General features: G+C 45.2%; 1 protein-coding gene across 2 annotated transcripts in view; it reads right to left on the bottom strand.

The window, feature by feature from the left end:
• LOC147022703 (uncharacterized) overlaps positions 1-24,000 on the bottom strand; it is a 156,279-nt gene that overhangs the window by 70,371 nt on the left and 61,908 nt on the right. Inside the window, exon 6 of one of the 2 annotated variants that reach the window (XM_085887484.1) lies at positions 9,898-10,034. In XM_085887484.1, coding sequence (XP_085743610.1) covers positions 9,898-10,034 — 137 coding nt within the window. The remainder of the gene's footprint in view (positions 1-9,897; positions 10,035-24,000) is intronic. The other variant, XM_085887485.1, reaches the window with a different exon arrangement.

The following is a 24,000-nucleotide window of genomic DNA, read 5'->3' as shown; positions in this document are numbered from 1 at the left end:
AAAATGGCTGACTTAGTAAATTCCTTCAAAAATCTTCTTCTGCAGACACACCAGTAAGAATGCTACCAAATTTGGGTCACAAAATTAGGCCAGGGCCCAGATAAGCTACAGGTCCAGTGATCCTATTTTCATATTTTTTTATTTATTTCAGGGAAGAGCATCAATATAAATCCTGTGCAGTAAAAATAAGTTAATAGAGATCAGAGTGTTTCAACACAAATTAGAAAAAAGGGGTCAATTGGAAATTATAAAATATGGGAGATAAACACACCACTTGGCATCAATGGCACATTGATTCAGATTTGGCAACAAACGGGCAATCTTGAAATACCCTCAGATAAACCGACGAGTTAATTAAAAGTTTATGTTTGTAATTTTGGGACTTTTAAACAGCAATCACATTGAGGGTGAACAAAAAAGAAGATGAATGTTGATTACATGAATAGCTCCCTCAGTAATTTCATCACATAAAATCAAATTTATAAAGAACAATATTTAGCTGAAAAGCGTTCCTGCGGTTGGTTTAACAGGGTTCAATGGACCTTTGCCTGAAAGGTATTTTGATCAATTTGAATGGACCTTTGACCGAATGTTACTGTTCAATAATTTTACTTTGATTGTACAGCAACAATGTGCTGGCACGATGCCAAAAAGTTACAAACAATGAGCTGTTTAACCTGGGTTTGAATCTCTGCCCAGCTGAAAACTGCCATCCTGGTGTTTTACAGGTAGGGTGATTTATCACTGAGTGTGCCGTCCCTCAGATGGATGTTAGAACTTGGCGTCCAGTCTGCCAGTATTAGTTTGTGGACGTTAAAGATCCCATGGTGTCATTCATAAAGAGTATGCGAGTTATCACCGGCACCACTAACAATTTACAAATTCCTGCCCCAACAAATGCTGGAAAAGCAATGGCAAACCACCCAGTATAACCCTTGCCAAGAAGCTGTTTCGGCATCATCGACACCCTGGAAGAGTATGGTACATCAGGATCAGCAATATATCTTTCCATGGTAGTGCGTAGCGTCTGAGCACAACTCTCTGTGAAGAACACAACTCTCTGTGAAGAGCACAACTCTCTGAGCACATTTGGGGCTATCAATGCTTATATATATATATATATATATATATATATATATATATATATATATATATATATATATATATATATATATATATATATATATATATATATATATATATATATATATATATATATTTAAACAGTGTTTGTTTAGATTTACTTAAGCCAAGCAGTCCCCACTGATTTGTGATCCATTTTCCACAGTCCATTTCATCTCTACACAACAACAAAATGGATACTTTGTCCCCGTTGGACTTTGTCCGAAACGGAAGCTTCTGGATTTGGTCTCGATTTTCGCATGAATTAATGCGGGCATGCGAGGGTTCGCAACCACATCTCGGACATGCATGGACTGATTTTATTTGTACTTCGCACGGACAACACATGATGGCAAACATGCACATGATTTTCTTTCAACATCAGATCCAAAATGGCCGACTGGCGGCCATCTTAGTTGTTAAAAAAAACCCCAATGTTGATCCCATCCTCAACCATTTATCAGACATGCTTTTATCGATGTTGTTTAAACTTTGCAGACAGATAATGAATGATGGTTTACATAAGCACGTCAATTTTTTTCGAAATGAGATTCAAGATTGCCGACTGGCGGCCATTTTAGTTGCAAAAATAACCCTGATGTTGAACACGTCCTCAACCATTTCTCGGACATGCTTTTACCAATGTTGTTCAAACTTGGCATGCAGATAACGAATTATGGCTTACAAATGAATGTCATGTTTTTTTCGAAATCAGATCCAAGATGACCGACATGTGGCAATTTTCTTCCATAAATGTGTCGCCAACCATTTCTCAGACCTACATGGTCTGATTTTGTTCAAACTTGGCACAAGCTCAGTACATGATGGAATATGTGTCCCGCACTGTATTTTGCGATCTGATCAAAGAGGGCCGAGTGATAGACTGGCAGCCATTTTAGTTGTACATAAATATGGGCCAGCCCTTTAACTCCATAAAGCAAAATCCCCAAAACAATGGAGGCTTTGACATCTTATGTCTTTTTTACTTGTTACCCCAGTACACTGGTTCTCATTCCACTGTCCTCGAAAGGATGATAGGCTGAGTTAACACCACCCGGTATGAATTCAATAGCAAGCAGGTGCTCCAACTCAAGACCCTTTGGTCGAAAACCAGCCACTTTAACCACGAAGCCATCACCAAGCTGTTATATAAGTTTAAAGATCAAAGATACCAGTACGCCAATGAGCAAGAAAGAATATGATGTGGTTGCTGGAGGATGTGTGTGGAAGAATTTCATATAATAGGGATTTATGCCAGTCATTTATTTTTAAAATGGTATCAAACAAGTAGCGGTACAAAGTACACCGACCCCATGCCCAATAAATAAATAACAATCGTCCAGCACGCGACTTCACTGAAGCACCTTCAGCGCCCAGTGAAGCCACCTTGCAGCACATGGAGTCAGAATTGGGAGCGAGCAGTGTACAATAATCGATCGATTAATTGATTCATTAGATAATTAATTAAAATACATCAGTAATAATTGTAAAATAAATAATTTATTAATCTATTGGCTAATAGTATACCTAAACCACCACTGTTTCATCCGAATCTGTAACTTTTTGAAAACTAAGTAATTACTTGATTAATCAATAAATCGAAGATATTCTTCCTCGCCAAATCACTTGTTCACTCTCGTATCCAAATATGAGCTTCCGAGCTCAAAAGGTGCCTGAGATATTGCCAGGATGAGAAATAAAATAAACAATAATTAATAAATCGATAATAATTAAGTAATTAATCAATTAATTGATTAATCAAAATAAATTACCATAACGCCAAAGCACATCTTCACTTTTGTCCCGATATTTCAGCTTCTTAGCTCAAAGCATGGCTGAGATATCACCCGGACAAACAAACTAACAAATGAACAAGCCGGTAGGCGGCCATGGGTCGCCGAGCATCCGATGACCTTTGACTCCTGATCTGAGTTAATCTCCTTCTAAGTACTTACGAAATTGCAATTGAATCGGTTAACCCATGTATGAGCAAGGGGGCTTTGGATGGTCATTTTGCCCGAACAATGCACTCATTGACCTTTGACCCCTGACTTAGCCGAGATAGGTCAATATGTCCTGAAGCAAAGATGTAGTACCCATTGTGTACTATGTACCTATGAACTTTCGTTCGTATCGGTTAACCCGTGTAGGAGCAAGGGGGCTTTGAATGGTCATTTTGCCCGAAAAATGCACTCATTGACCTTTGACCCCTGACCTAGCCGAGATAGGTCAATATCTCCTGAAGCAACGTTGTAGTACTCATTGAGTACTATGTACCTATGGACTTTCATTCGTATCGGTTAATCCGTGTAGGAGCAAGGGTGCCTTGAATGGAAATTTTGCCCGGAAAATGCACTTATTCGTCCACTTACTCATTTGACCCCTGACTTACTTACCTGACATGACCTTTGACCCCTGACTTACTCGAGATAGGTCATTACGCAAATGAGCAAAGTTTTAGTACTCATTATGGTCTATAAGCATGTAAAGATTCATTTTATTCGGTTCAACCGTCTTGGAGCTGGTGTACTTTGAATTTTCAACGGGAATGCTCAAAGGCCCTCAGACACCCAAGTTGAGAGGGTTACCATTTGGAAACTATAAGATATAGAACAAAATGGATGTTAAATAGCGGAGAGAGAATCACCTTAAGATTATGCATATTAAATCTCATCGAGTTCAATCGAATGATAACTACTCGGTATCAATTTGAATGAAAAGTACCGAAAAATGCGGTTTGATATCGGAAATCCCCAAAGTTTGAGGGGGTGCTGTGGGTGAACAAAGATATAAATCGAAAATCTGGCTCGATCATTTGTGCACAATGCATTCTAGATAATTAGTGTGAATTTTCATGACCATCTGATGACAACCCTAGGAGGAGTAGCATTTGGCGCGAAAGCACCACCAGCTCTTGCATATTATCGATTTTTGCACTAATTGACCTTTGTCCTCTGAGCTAAGCAATATCAGTCAATATGTCCTGAGGCAAAGTTGTAGCACTCATTGCACGTTATGAAACTGCAAAGTTTCATTCGGATCGATGCACTCAACTGGTCGCTAGGGACCTTCAATTTTCGCCAATTTTCAGGTATACCCCATTTGTAGGGGGCGCTGCGGGTAAACTATTCCATATATCACAAAAACAGGAATATGTTTGGTAGAGCATCACCTGTAGATAATGCCTGCCAAATTTAATAAGCCAACGTGGGATAATGGCTTTCGGAATTGATTTCGTGTGAACGGTACCGATTTTGAAGGTTTTTCGGCTGTTGCTCGGGAACCAAAGCGTCCCAAGCAACCATCACAATTTCCAAAGCACTAGGTCATAAGGTGTACCTACCATCTGAGTTTGGTCAAAATTGGCCCACATTTACTACCAATTATGCTAATGACAAACGAACAAACCTCTAAAAAACATCCAAACAAACAGACAGAAATACTGACAATAATTGTCACCTCTTTCGGCGACCCAACAATAAGGGTCACCTATTTTGGTGACCCAAAAATCACTCGTAGAGTGACAACTTGGCAAAACAGCACAAAGTGGAATGGCACTCAATAAAGCACATACCTCTGTCAGGTGGAACAGTTCACATTTTGTATCCCACTGATGGGCTGAATCCGAAGCAAAATCCAATCCGCTTGTTCTTTTCACCTATTCAACTCATCCACCTTGTTTTGTCATAACTCATCCACAACTTTTTGAGATATCGTGATATGTTTTGTTTTTGGCCCTTTCTATCAATTTTAGAAATTCCTCTGTATTGACCTTTTGACCTTTAAATTAAATGGAAGTTGAATTCAGAGACCTGATATGAAAATGCTCTTAAAATTTCAGGTCAATCTGAGGAAAATTGAGGATTTTCGAAAATTTGGCCCAAATTGGCCTTTTTGCCTATTTTGACCTTTTGGCCTATGTTTACTTGAAAATGAATAGGTGGTTGAATTTGTTGACCTGATATGCAAATGCTCTTCAGATTTCAAGTCAATTGGATGAAAATTGAGGATTTTAGAAACTGGCCTACGTTGACCTCAAAATTAATAGGTGTTTGAATTCAGCGACTTGATATGCAAATGGTCTTCAAATTTAAAGTCAATCGGATGAAAATTGACAATTTTAGAAATTATATAAAAATTTGGCCTATTTTGAGTTGACCTTACGGCCTATGTAGACCTTTTGACCAATGATAACCTCAAAACAAATGGGTGGTTGAATTCAATCACCTGATGTGCAAATCATGTTTAAATTTTAAGTCAATCAGATGAAATTTGAGGATTTTTAAAAATTTGGCTCAAATTGGACTGTTGGCCTTTGTAGAACGTTTTGTGTGACCTAATTTTACGAAACTTCAATGCGGAACCGTCGCAGGTTCGGTAACATTAATCTCGGAAGATTTCAGAATAATCGGTCAAGCGGTTTGGGCTGGAGGCAAACAGACAAACACACAAACAAATACACAAACAAACAAACAAACGGAGGTGATCGACACACTTGTCAAAAAAATATATATATTTTTGTCAAGTAACAAACGTACAAACACACAAAGAAATGGAGGCGATCAACATACTTTTCAAAAAAATCTATTTTTTTTTTTGCCAAGTAACAAACAACCAAGAAAACAAACAAACAAACGGAGTAAAAACTGAGTACTCCCTTCCATCAGTGCCTGTCGATGGCATCATGCATCGTCTGGATATGTAATTGGGAAGGAGTGGTGTGCAATATATGATTACAATTAATTAATTGGAAGAACATGAGAAAGAGATAATGGTGTGATGAGAATACAACAAAATATGAACTCGGGATGAAAAGGTGAAAGAGACAATAAAATTGATCTATGGGGAAGGGGGAAGGGGCTGTGGGTGTAAGGATTTACTTCTGAGGTGTGGAAGGGAAAGTCTCCCTCCTATTCAAGTTATATTGGGGGAGACGCTTCAGAATCAACATTCTCACCCTCGTCCTGTGCATTCACAAACTTCAGATACGAGTTCCTTATCAGTGTTAAGAATCACCCAAATCAGATACAGTGTCTCATTTGGGGAAGCCTGCCTGGATGTTTGGAATTATGTCTTTCCAATTACAAAAGTCCATTAAAAAAATCACCAAGCCTGGCATGTTCACACAAGGTAATCCTGCAAGGTTCAAAGTCTACTCACTGATTGGGATAATCAGGGAGTTCAGGTGGAATGCACTGGTCAACAGGCCTTGCACGGGCCCACATCGTCAGTAGTTTTTGCAGTACAGCCTGCAAGATATCAACTTTTTGGGTGATTGAATCAGAAAGTTCTCCAAATCTTTTGTTGTGCAGAGGCACAACTATTTATATTAGGTACTTTCCCAAGTGTTTTCATCATCTTTTAGAAGCTTTGTGAGCTATTAGTGGAGTATGCTGACACATTGTGTGAGCATACGAACCATGCTTCCCCATTTTCTTGGGTCGCTCCCATGCATTTGATTTTTCATTTATTTATTTTAATTTTTTCATGTATATATATATATATATATATATATATATATATATATATATATATATATATATATATATATATATATATATATATATATATATATATATATATATATATATATTACTAAAACTCATCTTGTATATATGTATGTATGTATGTATGTTCCCGAAATACAGCCAAAACAGTACAAGATAGCGCAAAAATTTTCAGCCCACCTGACTCACCATTCGCCTGCGGTGTGCAGTATCAAGTGTCGTTCAAATTGGGCAAAGAAAAAATTATTAAAAAATCAATTCCCGATTCAGTCAAGTACTCTGAGGGAGAACTTGATCAATGCAAACAACCTCAGCGGTATAGTTCGCTGGAGCAATCTTTTTTTTCTTGAAATCATTTATTTAAAATTCTCAAGCATTTAGTGGAGACAAAGAACGATTTAATTTTCAGCATAAAATAGACATCGCCATTTTGTTCTAATACTTCCATGTTCATAAATAAATAAAATTGTTTAGAAGATTACGCACAATAATTTCTTCGATTTCTTTTCTCTGTTTTTTTTTTCACATTGACGCAAAATATCAAGTTTCATTCAAATCGGGCAACAAAAAAAAATTATTAAAAAATAAATTCACGATTCGGTCAAGTACTCTTCTGGATTATTTGATCAATGCAAACAACCTCAGCGGTCTAGTTCGCTGGAGGTATCGTTTTATATTTTTTTTGAAATGATTTTTTTTAATCAACCGCTGTCACAACGGGAACCCAACAGGTTCACTGGTAGTTGTGTGTGTGTGTGTGTGTGTGTGTGTGTGTGTGTGTGTGTGTGTGTGTGTGTGTGTGTGTGTGTGTGTGTGTGTGTGTGTGTGTGTGTGTGTGTGTGTGTGAATCTTTTATATTTACGGATGCTCTCTGACGGTTCTGTGATTTTTCTTGGTGTTAACGGCTTCACTGTCCATCAGCATGTAAAATTACTACTCTTCCTCATTGTCTTTGGTCCCTCACACCTGAATTTTTTAAAATTTATTTATAATATTATTTACGGAAGCTTTTCAACAGTTCTGTGATTTTTTTCTGGTGTATCATCTTTGATGTCTGTCGGCATACAAAATTTCAGATCTCTACATCACCCAGAAGGTACTGATCTATAATAGCAGCCAGTGGTTAGAAAGAGCTTTATATATGAGATTACAAGGTCCATCTAAAAAGTAATGGGACTGACTTCACAGAAAGTTTATTCCAAAAAATAAATTGAAATCACAGCTTGTCGCCTTCAAAATAGTTTCCCTCCAGTCTCACACACTTGTCCATCCTCTTCTTCCATGCTTCGATGCACCCCCGGAAGGCTTCTTCTGGAATCCTCCGGAGCTCCGTCGTCACGGCCCATTTGATGGCCTCCACATCAGGAAATTGGGTCCCCTTGATCAACCCCTTGAGGTTGGGGAATTGGAAAAAAATCACAAGGGAACAAGTCTGGCGAATACTGGGGTTGCTCCAGAGATGGCACGTTCTTCTTCGCCAGAAACAGTCAGATTCTCAGGGCACTGTGAGCAGGGGCATTGTCATGGTGGAGCACCCAGGCGTTGTTCTCCCACAGATCCCTCCTCTTGTACCAGACTGATCTCATGATCCGCCGGAGGATCTCCATGTACACCTATTGATTGACTGTTTGACCCTGTGGTAGAAACTCCAAGTGGATGATGCCTTTGATGTCAAAAACCACGATGAGCATCACCTTAACCTTGGACTTCGACATCCTTGCATTCTTTGGTCTTGGTGATGCAGGACTTTTCCAGTGACGACTCTGACGTTTGATCTCGGGATCGTATTCGAATATCCACGATTCATCACCAGTAATGACTCTCCCGAGCAGGTCTGGATCGTCCTCGAGGCTCTCGATAATGTCTTGACAGACAGTGAATCTTTGCTGTTTCTGGTCCTCGGCCAACAGCTTGGGGACCATCTTTGCGCACACCTTGTGCATTGAGATTTTCAGTGATGATGCTCCAGACAGTGTCCTTGTTGAAGGAAAGTTCCTCAGCAATCATCCGCACCGTAAGTCGACGATCTGCGCGCACCATCTGCTTCATACGCTCGATGGTGTCCGCCGTTCTGCTCATTGAAGGTCTTCCAGACCGTGGATCATATTCAACATCCTCCCATCCCTCTTTGAACCTCTTGTGCCATGCAAGTGCACATGTACGTGACATCGTTTCTTCCCCATAGACTTGCTGCAGCATTGCAAAGGATTCGGCAGGTGTTTTGCCAAGCTTGGCAAGAAACTTCAGATTGGCTCTCTGCTCACGAATCATCATGTGACGACTCAGATTCGACAACTTGTAAAGCACAATCTTAAAAAAAAAATCACACAATGAGCGCAGTCAACCATCACCAATCATATATATTGCTGGAATGTTGCGAAAGACTGTGACGCAACCCGTTTATTCAAGTTGTGTAAGTGAAGCACAAAGCAGGCTCAGTCCCGCTACTTTTTGATGGACCTCATATCGGTAAGAATACTGATCTCTCATGCACAATATATGTTCCTGCCCTGTTGACCATTGTTGCCATGTGTTTCTGCGCATGCACGCCAAACATTCCGGGGAAGATAACATCATTACCAAAGTCATGTATTATATCCATGATAATCCATTACAATATGCACTGCGTTTTCATTATGTGACAACTTAAGGTGTTCTTTGATATTCTATAGCAGTTGTTCCATCCATCCATCAACTTCAGGTGTTCTTTCATCTTCTATACTAGTATTCCATCCATTCATGGGGACCATACTTTGTACATAGCGTTGATGCTGCCGAATCAGTTTCCTGGGCTATTGGGCACAATCCTGGATGGGTCACCACTCCGACACAGGATACTGCAATGGCTCAATCATCCCAGCAAGCTGGTACTCATTTTGCTGACCTCAGAAGGATGACAGGCTGAGTCAACCCCACCTGTTATTAATTCAATGGCTAAGCGGGACTTGAACTGAGGACCCGAGAATCCCAAGTCCACTACCCGAACCATTAAGCCAACACCAGGCTTTGTTCTCCAAGCTGATGATGTAACATTTTCTGACTTTATAAAAAGTGTTTTTTGCCTCATTAATCATTAATTTGCCTCATTAATCACAAATAACACGAAACAATGCTGTTGGAGTTTTCTAAAAATTTATGAAACTTTTATAAATGAGTTTGGGAACATATGAATTAATGGAATTTATCAAACTGTCTCACTGTAAAACTTTTCTCTGTTTCTGAAAAATGCCCTTTAGTGAAACTGCTCAGTTTTTATAATTTGGTTTACCTTTACATTCATGCATTTGGAGAAAACCAAGTCAAATCCATGCATTTCTCCTTCGCACTTTTGTTCCTCAGTGGTTTTCTGCATGATGTGGTTGTAGTCAGCTTGTTTACGGGATCCTGTGTGCATTGAGGCATTGTCTGGTTTTGATACGTAAAAACAAAAAGTTTGAAAACGATTTCAAGAACTGTGATACAGTTTAAATTCTTGATTTGTTTAACTTTCAGGGAAACACATATGAATATCATTCAAAGAAAATCACTGGGAATGGAATACTTTTGTTGATTAGATACTGGGAATGAAGTACTTTTGTAGATTAGAGCTGAAACTTACAACTTGGCCAGAGAAAAGACACACAATGACTTACTTTCTGAAAAAATATGTATAAACATCATTGTTACCATGAGATCTTAAATGTCGATAAACAAATGCCACCAGACAGGACAAGGAAGCCAACTTAACATGTACATCCAAAGTTCACAGTACTCATTGAAGCAACATCCTTCCTGCAAAGGATATTTATCCCCACAGTCTTCTTTTTTTTAAAGGGGGAATATAGTAATCATCTCTGTCTGTCCGTCACACTGTCTACTCCGAACCAGATGTGGAAAAATTCAGCAAACCTGGAAGTTATAATCACCACATGGCAGGAAGGAGTGACAGCAGTATAATTTTTATCCCCACCTTCTGGGGCAGGTTAAAAAGGTCAAATAATTACAGGCACATTTTATATCGTTTTTGAATGAAACTTTGTTTATGCAATCAACATTGGGGTACACATGAAATAAGCAACGATTTTGGGGGATTTTACCCCCGGTTCATACCGCAGGGGTGGGGACTTAAGGTCAGAGGGGTAAACATGGTGAAAAATGTTTTTAACTCAAAATTTGATATTGGGTTATTCCTGGTGGAACTTTATGCCATCTTTCAACTATGCTTTCGGTGGGAAGCATGGGGATTTGCGATGGCATGCCTTAGACTTCACTTTAGTTTTGAGTTTGTAATTGGACTTTAGTTTTGAGTTTGTAATTGCCTCCCTTAGGTTTGATTCCCAATCAAACTTAAGGGAGGCAATTCAAGTGCAGGACTTCTGAGCTATCCTGTTCGTCCTTATGAATGATTCGTTGTGTGACATAATAATTACAAAATAAATAGTTTAGAATTATGAAGGTAAATTAGAAAGTGTTAGCAAGACACGGTAGGAAAATGTAGTTCTGACAGTCAATTGCTTTTGTATCAAATTCAAAACAATAAGTTCTTCGAAAAATCATGACACACAAATTAATTAGCAATTAGATTATTAGAAATTTGCATTGAAATAGATTCCAAGTTGTTCAGCAGCCATATTCACAGCAGAGTTTCTGACTAACACCATTTCCAAGGTAGTGACTGGTTGGAGGTAGGAATATGTGCCATTCCTTGATTAAGAGCAGGTGGTGTGTGTGGTTGCATTGCAAAAGATAAGAGTGTGTCGTGGGGAGTGGACAAGGAAAAAAAATGAGACTTCAAGGGTGTGGGGGGTGGGAGCTGGGGTGGTGGTGGTTGGGGGGGGAGGCGCAGCTGTCCTCCATATCATTTTGAAATCAGTAATTCTTATCTTTCGAGGAAAATTATAGAACTCATAGATTACACAAGCATAATAGGGAAGAAGCACCGTGGTACAATGTAGAGTTTAACAATAATAGTTACTCAATAAAGAATGCAAGAAAGAAGATGAAAGTCAAGGTTAAACAAAGTGTTGAGAATAGCAAAAATAATAGTAGCAATCATGTTATTAACAATAATGAGAACTGCGAGCAAAAAGCAGTGATGACGGCTTACAAGCAGTGTTATAGTTGAGTCCACCTGGTCCGAGTCCAAGTTCCATTCCAGATCCGAGTACTTGGCATTCTGAGTCCAAGCGACTTGTATTCTGAGTCAGAGTACAAGTCCTGTGCTGAACATGTATTGGAAATTCGGGAAAAACCCCCGAATTTATTTATGTTTCTGTATTATGGAAATGAAGACAATTAAATATCAAAATCGACGAACAGTGTAAGTTCTTCTTTGCATCAAGATTTTAGTACTGTTACGTTTGAGGGGGGGGGGGGTATGCATTCAAAGGGTAATTAGGATGTTTAATTAGGTATGCCATGCTGTTCGAGTTTACCAGGATCTCGATGTAATAAGTAGCAATTCAGTGGTGATAAGTTGTCTAGTAAATGTTCATTTCTTCAAGGGGGAAATGATAAATGTCACGTAATTAGATAGGGACACGGGATAGGGTAAGTGTGTCTGCGTAAACCCTTTTTGGTATTCTCTGAAGACTGGCCGTGACGTCACAGGACAGTGCAGCGGATGGCTCCGCCCCGTGATCACGATTGGCGGAAGGCGATGGCGGTGGGCCAATAAACGGCTCGATTGGGAGTGACGAGGACGAAGGATAAAAAGGTTCTGTTCGGGGTCGAAAAGGCAGAAGAAGATTACAACCAAAAGATCGTGGTTTTTTTGGTGTGGAAGCTGTGGCGGCAGAGAGCGTCCTGGTTGTTGTGCCGAATCGATCGTGTTCTTGATCGTGTCTGGGAGCCTTGCCGAGCCTCGTGCTTCGCTTTGGTTGGCTCTGGGGTTCTGCTGACTCGGAGTGCGGGGTCGGGCGGCGGGCGGACCTGCCTCCCTCTCCTGCTCGCGGCTTGGCGCCGGAGCTGGTTCCCTGGCGGCTGTGAGCGGACTTGGGCCAATACCAGGAGGTCGACAGCACCACGGTTTCTCCTGCCCCCCTGACGAGAGCAAGGCCAGCTCGTCCGGCGCCGATCCAGGGACAGTTGCGTCCACACCACGGTCCAGCCTGACCACCAGAAATAGCTACGGTGTGTGTGTGTTTGTGTGTGTGTGTGTGTGTGTGTGTGTGTGTGTGTGTGTGTGTGTGTGTGTGTGTGTGTGTGTGTGTGTGTGTGTATGTGCTTGGCGCCTTAGAGGGATTGAGAACTGTATATTCATTGGAATTGTCTGTGTTTTTCCCCAAGCCCGATCCCACACCATCCCGTCGAATCGCCCCGGATCCCTCTTCTTGCCGAGTCTTGTTATTTCTGGTAATAATAAAAACGAATAAACATCATCAACTCAGTGAAAAGTGACTCGTGCCACCTTCCTCGTCCCGTTTGCGGTAGAGCGATTAGAACCGCCATGTTTGGGTTATAAATAAATAAACTGCCTCCATCGTTTCGGCTCATTCTACGTTGGCGGGACTGTTCAAGTCCCGTGGACGTCACAGTACATATTATGGCCCTCTTTCTGCAGTAATATTTCATATTATGGACCATAATATCTGAGGGCGAAACTGCCTCTGGTCTTTTGTTTCAGTGTTGCAGAGAGGGTATGGGGTGAAGGTGTGTCAGATTTTACCAAAAGAGCATCAATTAATGCTAATAAATAACACTGGTTTACAAAAAAATTAGGCACGCATGAAAATAGTTGTTCTAACCTAATTTTGGGGTGCTGATTTCAAATACGAAATCCATTTTCACTCATCACCTCCTCTTTTTGAGATATGCATGTATACAAGTTCGTACATGTATACATATAGCCCGAGACCCAAAAATATCAAAATATTTCAGTAATACACTGAATAAATAGGTGTTTTCGACTAATTTCGGGATGCTGAACTCAAATTAACACTTTGGCAATCCGATGACGCTATTTTCCTCATCAAAAAAAACTGCGTAGGTCAAACATGTGCATTGTGCGGCTGGGAACGCCAGTAGCTTACTGGTGGTGAGAGAGGGTGGTTAGTGCTGACCTGTTCTCCACTCAGATGATCTCCCTGTCCCTAGACTCCCAGCAGATAAGGATCTTCTTCCTTTATCAGATGAGGAAATGTCCTCAGAAGCGAATTCTGGCAAGTCGGTCTCTTCTGAAGACAATGTCTGTTTATTCAGGACCAAGTGGCAGTGAGCACCACTGGATCACCCAGGAAGACCTGAATGACCTTTGTACCTCTCTAAGCAGCAGTCAGAGCTCCTGGAATCCCGGCTGAAGCAGTGGAACCTGGTCAAGGCAAATGTAAGGATCTGCAGTTTCAGGACACGGAACAAGGAGCTCTCCTCACTCTTCGACATGGAAAACAGGTTGTGCTACTGCACGGATGTCTCTGGCCTGTTCACCTCCCTTGGCTTCCCACACAATCCCTCAGATTGGCATATTTTCATAGACTCTTCCTTGCGAAGTCTGAAGGCTGTGCTCCTGCACAATGGGAATAAATACCCCAGCATTCCCATTGGCCACTCAGTTCATTTGAAGGAGTCATATGACAATATGGAGCTCCTTCTGGAAGCTGTCAAGTACCAGCAGCACCAGTGGAGCCTCTGTGGGGACCTCAAGGTCATTGGGCTCCTTTTGGGTATGCAGGCGGGCTTCACGAAGTATAAATATATGCATTATAATAAAAAAAAATGGGATACGTGAAAGCAAAAAATCTAGAGGTGACAGAGCAAAACTGTTTAGAAATTTGAATTCAGCATATCAAAATTAGTCAGAAACACCGATTCACATGCTTGCATCAGATTTTTTTGTTTGTTTTGTAAACCAGTGTAATTGGCAATCACACAACATTTACCACCATTTAAGACCATGTTCTTTTACACCACCATATAGAAAATGTTTGATTACTCTTTCATAGCTTAATAATATTTAGTTATATAATTTAGAGCTGAGTTATGACAGCCTGTCATCCTTCCGAGGTCAGTGAAATGAGTACCAGTGCAGCAGCTAAAAGGATGCACACAAAGAGAAGGGGTATTGACGGATTAATTAAATCTGGTATTGGTGTGGTGCAGGCATGATGGGCTGAATGGCCTCCTCCTGTGTAAAATTTTCCTTGTAATCCCTGTAATATTGTCCTGTACAGAGGGTTAAGACTGACCCAGATGGATAGCCAGACAGTTCCATCTTGGAGGCGAACACGTGATCCTTGGAGATTAATGCGCTCCTGGAACAGAAGGGTGGCAAGGGCATGCCAGACGTGTTCACCCGGATGGAGGAAAAGGGTTTATATTGAACCCACAACGAATAGACCGACACAAGCAATCTTTAATAAATAGAGTTGCAATGGAGATAAATCAAATATTCATCAGGAAATAAATCAAACGTGATAACAAAATGTGAGGTAAATGAAAGCCTAAAGTCGAAGCACCTCCACACACAGTTACAAAAACGGACAAGGGGAAAAGGGAAAATAACAGAAAAATCCCTCCTTTATTCTGGTACTTAGCTTAGTCCAGAGATGATCCGTTTTGGACCTGGCATCATCGAAACCGTGTAGTCACTGCGCGGGAAACCGGGCAGTGACTACGCGGTACTGCATTCAACGTTGAGCCATCATGACCAACACATATTCGCCTTCCTCCCCCCACCGACTTGCCCTCAGCTAATTATGATTACATTTCCACCAGTTCTTGATGATTCATCTGCACCGATTGATTATTCATGATGGTTTATTTCCGTTTAATTTCTGTAGGTTCATTTCCACCCACTCATTATTCATGATGCTCTGCGTTTCCACCAATTAGGTAATCCCGTCCTTTCTTTCTCCAAACCAATCAATGTTGAGGACATGACTTTGAAAACTTTATGAGAGTTTGGTGCTTCTTCTTCATCTGCTTGCAGTTTTATCCTGAGTAGTACAAGTCAAAAAGCTTTGGTAATGTCTATTTTATTGAAATGCATATTTACCTTCGGAAACTTTGTTTGATGAAGGTATTGTTACATCAAATTAAGTCCAAAATGTTCAGTATTCAAATCCCGATCCACTGATATAGCGTATGGTATAGTGTTTGCAACCCTAGTTAGTCTGTGAAAGTCAAAGGTCAAGGGGGTAACGAAAATGGAGTTTTTGATTGGGAAGCGTTGTGGACAACATTACACAAAAACCACTTCGCAGATTGTCATGAAATTTTGTGGATGTGTTTGGCATCACGAGAGGACAAATCGATTAGATTTTGGGAGCGATCGGATCAAAGGTCAAGGTCAGAAAAAGGTCAACATCATTTTTTCATGATGAAAACGGTTAATATGTTTCCGATTTACATCAAATTAACTCCAAATTGTTCAGTGTTCAATTCCCCATCTTCTGGAATGACACAAGGTATAGTACTATTGTCACCCTAGGTAGCGGTTGTGGGTCAAAGGTCATGGGGGTCACGAAATGCATATTTGTATTGAGATGCGTTGTGGACAACTTAATAGAAAGGTGACTAGTGGCTGCGGCGAAGGTATGCGCTCTACGAGTGCCCGTTGTAGTTTCATTTATGGATGTTGTCCGATGATTCTGTGATTTTTCCCCCGGTACTGGCTTCAATGTCCATCGACCTGCAAAATGTCAGCTTTCCACGTCACACGGAAGGTACCGATCTTTAATATCAGTTGGTGAGTCAAGGGGTCTGACGACTGATCTGAAACCATGAACCAGCCACCCTAAGTCCACAACATCAACAGATGTCAAAGAACTTCGTCCAGTTCTGGTTCCTTTTTCCAGACCCATGGGGCCAAACACATATCTCACAACCAACCTTGTCAGTGCCAGTCAATATATATATATATATATATATATATATATATATATATATATATATATATATATATATATATATATATATATATATATATATATATATATATATATATATATATATATATATATATATATTGTTGTGGTTGACGAAATTCGCAAACCACCATTCAGGTCCCTTAGGTGAGATATCTCTGTAAGTATATGTGTAGTTAGGCCCAAACCCGTTGTTTCGAGGGAATAAATGTCATTCATTGGGGCTGCGACCCCTTCAGATAGCCGTTTTTCTTTTACTATCTTTATTTTGGACCAGCCGCCATTACTACCATCACAACCACCACCAACCACGTCTCAACAGCCATCACACAACAACCACCAACCGCAACGCCGCTTCACAACAGCCACGACCTTTACCGTCACAACTCGCCCTCGCAACCATCGCATCACCGTCATTCCCGCGCCGCTTGTGGGCACCGATACTGGACTCGTGCAGGGCGCGCACCGAGCAGCGGGTGCAGAAACACCAGCCTTTCCGAAGAAATCGGATCAAAAACGACTCACGCCCACTTCTGTTCCGTCCTATCAGCGAGCATGGGGCGATTTGGCCCCGCCTCCAGGTGCGTCGGAGTAATATCGCTATATGCAGATTCATGGATCAAAAAGCATTCACGCCCACTTTTCCTCTGTCCAATGGGGAGCCAGCCAGAGGTAAAGGGTCGAAGGTGAAGGAGCGAAGCCACGGGGGCTATAAAGGGCCTGTGGACGGAGCTGTGGAGAGTTGGAGAGGTGGCGGCGGCGAAGGCAGTCGAGGGGGTGCTCGTGTCAGAGTCGGGGAGCTGCGGAGAGGAGAGGCCGGTAACGCGACCGAGGTCGTGGTGGAGACGCTCGTCGCGGGACCCGAGCCAGGGAGATATCCTTCTTCCCCCGAGCATCAACAACCCCCTCCTGTTTCCCCCCGCGCTGAGATAGTGCGAGAAGGGGGCCCCGTTCCCACCCCATTCCAGACACTGTCCGCGAGGCCCACGGAGTCGGGGCGCCACCGCCATTTTGCGGCTCATCAGACGGGTAGGCCCGACGCGGTCTCGGCCCCAGGCCCGTCTGCCCCCATCATCCTTGAGGGTGGTCCTTTTCTTTTGCTTTGAGTATATGTGTTGTCGGCGCCGTCTGTGAAGTAAAACTGTATAAGTGTTGCCGTGTGCTCGGTAGTCGGTGGTATATCTGCATTGTGTTTTGCTTTTACATTTGCTTTTTGTGTATTATTGTGTGTTTCTTCTTCTTTTACATTTGCTTTTGGTGTAATTGTATATGTGTGCTTTCCGTTCATCGCGAAATAAATGTGCTTTATGTTGAACTCTTTTCCCGTTTCGCTTCGTCTTTTCCTTCATTGAATCTCCATCTTGCTTCACGCAAAGGGTTGGTCGTGGGCTAAAACGCCCGATAATTAATCGAACCGTCCAGGTTGACGATAACACCGCTCGGTTATCCCGATAGTACGGAACGGGTCGCTTAAAGTGGCCCGTGTCCGAAGTCGACCTGCGGCGAGGTGCGATCGCCCGGTCTACCCTCCGTGTGGGTACTTAGGTAGGTCGAATTTGGCGAGCAACCCTATCCCACGCGGGGGGCCGATTGGCACGATCGTGGTGAGGCCGAAAGGCCCACCCGTGACTAGTTCCCGGCGTTAGTCCGAGAGGGTCACGACGGGATTGTCCGTCCGGTGGGCGACGTGCCGCGATTCGAGTTACGTGGCCGTCCGCACGCCGGCGGGCGCGAATCCGCAACACTGGTGTCAGGAGTGGGATATAAACTCATCGCCCTCCTCGCGGCACTGGTATCGGAGAACGGGAAAACGGGCTCTCCTGTCTCCAGCTAAATTCACGGGAATCGGTCCAGGGGTGAGAGGAGCGACCCCAGATTCCCTCCAAATTACGAGCGAGCTAAATTAACCCTTTACGAGAAATAAGATGGCGTCTCAAGGCGAGCGGGAGCCGGGGGTATTAGAAATGTATATGTGTAGTCATGTAGAATCCATGGTCCAGGATGAAAACCCCGTGCAGGAAATGTTGGTTGTGCAGGAACACGAACTCGCCCAACTGAACCCAGAGCCCGAAATAGGTGCGGCGGCGGCCACGGTGTATGAAACCTCCCCTCCCGCCCTCCGCCAAAACCTCCCGATTCTTGCCGAATCGGCTCACCCAAGCGCACCCGACATGGCCCAGCTTTGCGCCATGCTGGCGGCAATGACAGCGAGGATGGATACAAACACAAATGAAATGAAAAACGAAATAAAAGGCATGAACAAGCAAATGAACGAAATGAAAACGAAAATGGAAACAAACGCACTCGAAATGAAAGAGCTGCGGGGTGAGATGCAGAACATGGGCCAAAGCCTGCAGGCGGGCATGAAGGCAGTGGCCAGGGAGCTCAAAATGGCGACGCCACGTGTGGGAGCGAACGAGCTGGGAGGGATGTGCAACGGCTGTCGGGCCCGCGGTGGAGGCAGGTAAGGAGAAAATAATTCGGGGGACGTATTGGGCGAGTAGCGTGACGGAGACGTGCACGAGGGAGATGAGAGACGAGGTGAAAGGAATTGCGAGGGAGAGAAAAGAATTAAGACGGAAAGCAAGGATGAGGTACGCGGAGATCGTGAAAGAGCAAGGAGTGAAAAACAGGGAAGGACGGGAGCGACTTAAGGAGAAAGCAAGGTTGACCTACATAAAGATAAGGGAAAGACGCCAGAAAGAAGCAGAGATTAATAGACACGAGGGGACAACAGAAACGAATAAATGTACAGAGACACGGGAGATGGGAACGATAGAGGAGAGACTGCATGATAATGACGGGGTTAGAGACGCACACACACACACAGAGGTAGTGGAGGACGATGAGGTTGAGCTCGCGGAGCGTGTAGGGACCCGGTGCGAGCAGCGGGATAGCCTCCTCCAGGAACGAGGGGAGGGAGTATGCCCCCTTGAGGCGAGTCACGACCATGTGGGTTCGGTCGTGCTTTGCGAGGTCGAGGGGAGGAGTGCTGTGGTCAGGTGCACGGAGAGCTTGGGGGGTATAGAGGCCCCGGAGACCCTTGTGGGGACACGAATCCCCAGTGTGGTTGTCCCGGTGTGTGTGGTGTCGAGGTGTGTGTTCACGAGTGTGGCGAAATGCGTGCTGCAACGCACGCATAGCGCGGGTGCAAGGGCGTGTGTGAGAGCGACCGGGTGGGTGACAAAGACCCCGTGTGTGGAAGCGACCCCGTGTGTGAGTGGTGTGGTGGTAAGTGTGCAGAAGGGCGTGCTTCCCAGCACGCCGTGTGTGGATGAGGCACCGCGGATGAGTGCCCCCGCGTGTGTGAGTGAGGCACGGTGTATGAGTGAGGCACCGCGGAAGAGTGCCCCCGCGTGTGTGAGTGAGGCACAGAGTATGAGTGAGGCACCGCGGGCGAGTGCCCCAGCGTGTGTGAGTAGTATGGTTTCTGTGAGGGAAATGGCACGAGTGAGTGAAAGGCCGCGAGTGAGTGGAGCCACGTGTGCGAGGGAAACGGCATGCGTGAGTGAAACGGCCAGTATGAATGGAGCACCACGTGTGAGTGGTATGGGGAGGGTGAGGGAAATGGCATGCGTGAGTGAGCGGCCGAGTGTGAGAGAGACAGCGTGTGCAAGGTCGCTATGTGTAAGGGAGATGTCGGTCGGCATGTGTGAACATGCAGCCGCGTCTCCCGGGGTGAATGTGATGGAGTGGAGTGTGAGCGTCGTTACACGCAGGAATGCGTGTGTTGAATGGAGACGGAGACTGCGATAGAGGAACGAAAGCCGGGTAGCGGCTGTAGATGTTTTGCGGACCGTGCCGGGTTCACCCAGCATTGAGCACGAGGTCCGTGCTGTGCAACGCACAAGGCCCCCACGTGCTCGCTTGCGAGAGTGAAGTCCCGGTCCGGAAACGCACGCGGTGGATTTGCCGATCCCGCGGACGGACAAAGTTTAGGCAGGATTACGGATTTGGACCGGACGGGTTCTTCACGCGGGCGTGTGTGTGAAGCTCCAACGGGCAGAGCACATGTGTTCGCGTGGGGAACCCCTCGAGACGTGGGGCTTGTTTTTTTTTTATGCGCACGGTGACGCCATGGCTGCACGTGGGGTTGGAATCCGGCAGCAGGGGTATCCCTGCCGGATAGTACCGTCCAAGGAGGGACGAGGTACACGAGCAGCTGCATGACATCACGGGCAGGTGCAAAGTTCGCGAGCTGTGAGTTGCCGCGCTGGTGCTGCGCATGTGAAAAAGAAAAAAGGAAAAAGCAAGCCTCACTTTCGGGTGCACAGGATTCCTGGGCAAGGGGTGGAAGACCCCCTTACCAGGGCACAGGATGGAAACTAGTTCGGGGGAAGGGTTAGCATAGCTAGACCGGCTCCATGGGGCAGGGGTAAGTCCTCATGGGGCCCGTGGAATGGATTAGTTAGAGGGATTGTAGCGAGATTTAGGTTGGGAAATTGATTAATGGGATTATTTGGAGACAGTGACTGACAGTGAGTGTGTAGTGGGGACATAGTTTAGCTACGTAGTGTTAAAAGGAACGTGCTGTGGTTTAAGGGACGACGTGGGAGCACGAGTTAGTTAGGGGAGGTAGTTAGAAGGATGGCAGAGTTCAGCGGTGAGTGTGTTGAAGAGTTGGTGAGTGAAGTGGAAGCATGTGCTTGGTGAGTGAGTGAGGCCAGCGGGTCTGTGTGTATGGAGCGAATGGGGACTGCATGGTGCGATGAGTGATTGGGGGGAGGAGTGACTCCCGCCCAAGGGACCCCGGGGTCAGTGTAGACTGAGTTAGTGGGTTAGTCAAATTAACAAATATGGAAGTCGTTTTGCTGTTGGTGTGAATGTAGGCTCGAAACCCGTTTGGAGGGGTGCAGGAGCCCTGTTGACGGGCTGGGAGCGTGGCTGCGAAAGGTGAGTATCGCTGAGTGGGTACCCCGGGCACCAGGCTAGTCGGCCGTGGTAGGCCAAGGGCCCATGGGGGGCCGGGATAGCGTAGTGGGCACGGGTGCGCCTGCTTGGTGCGGGGGCCCGGGGCGCCATTAGCCGCGTGGGCAGTGTTGTGGGCACGGGTGACCCTCGGAAAGGGGCCTGGGAAGCCAGCCTGCCACGTGTGCATTTCAGGGGAGGTGCCATGGGGGGCACTCCCCGGTGTTTAGGGAGCTGGTAGGCTCGGAGGCGGTGTAGTGCCCGGGGGTGCCATAGCGGGAGATTCGGCAGAGGGTCGTGCCTGCCAAAGGGAGCCACGTGTCCCAGCCATGAGACCGTGTGAGGGCACGGAGAGAAAATTGTGGGGCGAGGCCCGAAATTGTGAGGACACCAACACAGGCGACGGGAATCTGGGTTTATAGAACCAATAGTTTAAGCGAGAGGCGCTTGTTGAAAGCCCCGGGGTAGTTTAACAGTTAAATGGTTAGGGTAGATAGGAAGTGTACCCCTCCGCACCATCCATCCCCTCGCTCTCGTTGTGGGCCGCTGGACCCACTTTAGTTATAGATCGCTGAAGTCTGGAGAGGCCATCCTGAGGCTTCGTTGGGCCTCGACACAGGACGTTAGCTCTCCCTTATTCCCCTCCGGGAAGGGAACGTAGGGGTTGGGAGTAGGCTTGGTGACAGGATAGGTTAGCCGAACAAGGACAGAACAGGGGGTTAGGGGACGATTTATAGTGGGGAAGTAAAAATAAAAAAAATAAGTTGGGGCTAAATTGGGGTTTGACAAATTAAGGGAGTGGGTATACACAATGACAGGCAAAGGCGATAGGTTGGGAGGGAGACCGTAGGGTAGGTCCGAGCCCGCCTTCCGAGTGGCCAGCACCACCGCACTCCCTCCACCAACCTCCACTGAACGGAAAAGGCTGGCCAGCTTCATCTGCTGGCTGCATTGCTGCAAGGCAAAGGCCGGCCCACTTCATCGGCAGCTGTTGTTTTGCTGCAAGGCCTGTGCCGGCCGGATCGTCTGCAGCTGTTTTCTGCAAGGCCTGTGCCGGCCAGTTCATCTGCCGGCTGTGTTTGCCTGCAGCGGCCTTGTTCTGCAGGCTGTGTTTGCCTGATCACCTTTGCCATGCCATGCCCACTGCCCCTGTTCACCAGCCCCGTTCAATTTTTGCTTTGCCCCCCCCCCTGCTCATTGCCATGTGCGCCAGGATCAGAAAGCAACAGTTTGCAAGCTGTGAGAACTGCCCTGTTGGCATCTACAACAGGGCCTGCAGTGGCGGCCCGTGCACCGTGTTTGCGTGCATCCATTCATCCATCCATTCGTTGTGCTCATTGCGTGTGCCACTTGAGCTGGCACGGAGACTGTGTTTGTGCAGCCCATGCACCGTTGTGGTTCACTGCGTTCAGTTCAAAAGGGAAGGCCTTGGACTGCGAGTGAGCAGCCGGCCACGTTCCCTGTCACCTGCATTGTTTGAGCCAGAGACTGCATGCGAGCAGCCTGGCTCTATGCTAACTGCTTTCTTTTTGCAGAGTTCATTGATCCTGGGCCATGATTTAGTGTAAAATTTGTAAGTTAAGGTTAAGATGTACTGTACATATGAGTGCGCCCCCGGCATGTCTGTCTTAACGCCGGCAATTTTATTTAAGTCGTCCGTGTGAGTGAGTTTGTTTAGGTAGTTACTCAGCCCTCAGGTTATTTATTTTGGGGACACGAATACCATGAATGTCGCACTCAGGGATCCGTCGGTAAAATGTACGAGGGGAGAACTACACATGATGGCACACGAAAATTTGACGACTCGGGACGAGTCTGTAAAAAGGGGAGGGGGTAGTGTTGTGGTTGACGAATTTCGCAAACCACCATTCAGGTCCCTTAGGTGAGATATCTCTGTAAGTATATGTGTAGTTAGGACCAAACCCGTTGTTTCGAGGGAATAAATGACATTCATTCGGGCTGCGACCCCTCCAGATAGCCGTTTTTCTTTTACTATCTTTATTTTGGACCAGCCGCCATTACTACCATCACAACCACCACCAAACACGTCTCAACAGCCATCACACAACAACCACCAACCGCAACGCCGCTTCACAACAACAGCCACGACCTTTACCGTCACAACTCGCCCTCGCAACCATCGCATCACCGTCATTCCCGCGCCGCTTGTGGGCACCGATACTGGACTCGTGCAGGGCGCGCACCGAGCAGCGGGTGCAGAAACACCAGCCTTTCCGAAGAAATCGGATCAAAAACGACTCACGCCCACTTCTGTTCCGTCCTATCAGCGAGCATGGGGCGATTTGGCCCCGCCTCCAGGTGCGTCGGAGTAATATCGCTATATGCAGATTCATGGATCAAAAAGCATTCACGCCCACTTTTCCTCTGTCCAATGGGGAGCCAGCCAGAGGTAAAGGGTCGAAGGTGAAGGAGCGAAGCCACGGGGGCTATAAAGAGCCGCATTCGCTCGTAGTTGAGTCGGCAGTTGCAGTTCGGAGTTGAGTTGGGAAGAGCCAGTCAAGAGAGGAGTCGGAGAAGGCAGTTGGACGGAGCTGTGGAGAGTTGGAGAGGTGGCGGCGGCGAAGGCAGTCGAGGGGGTGCTCGTGTCAGAGTCGGGGAGC

Source organism: Eptatretus burgeri, chromosome 7 (assembly GCF_056783735.1).
Source record: "Eptatretus burgeri isolate ZD-2024b chromosome 7, Ebu_testis_v1, whole genome shotgun sequence".
Classification (NCBI taxonomy): domain Eukaryota; kingdom Metazoa; phylum Chordata; class Myxini; order Myxiniformes; family Myxinidae; genus Eptatretus; species Eptatretus burgeri.
This window is presented reverse-complemented; position numbering and strand designations above follow the sequence as displayed.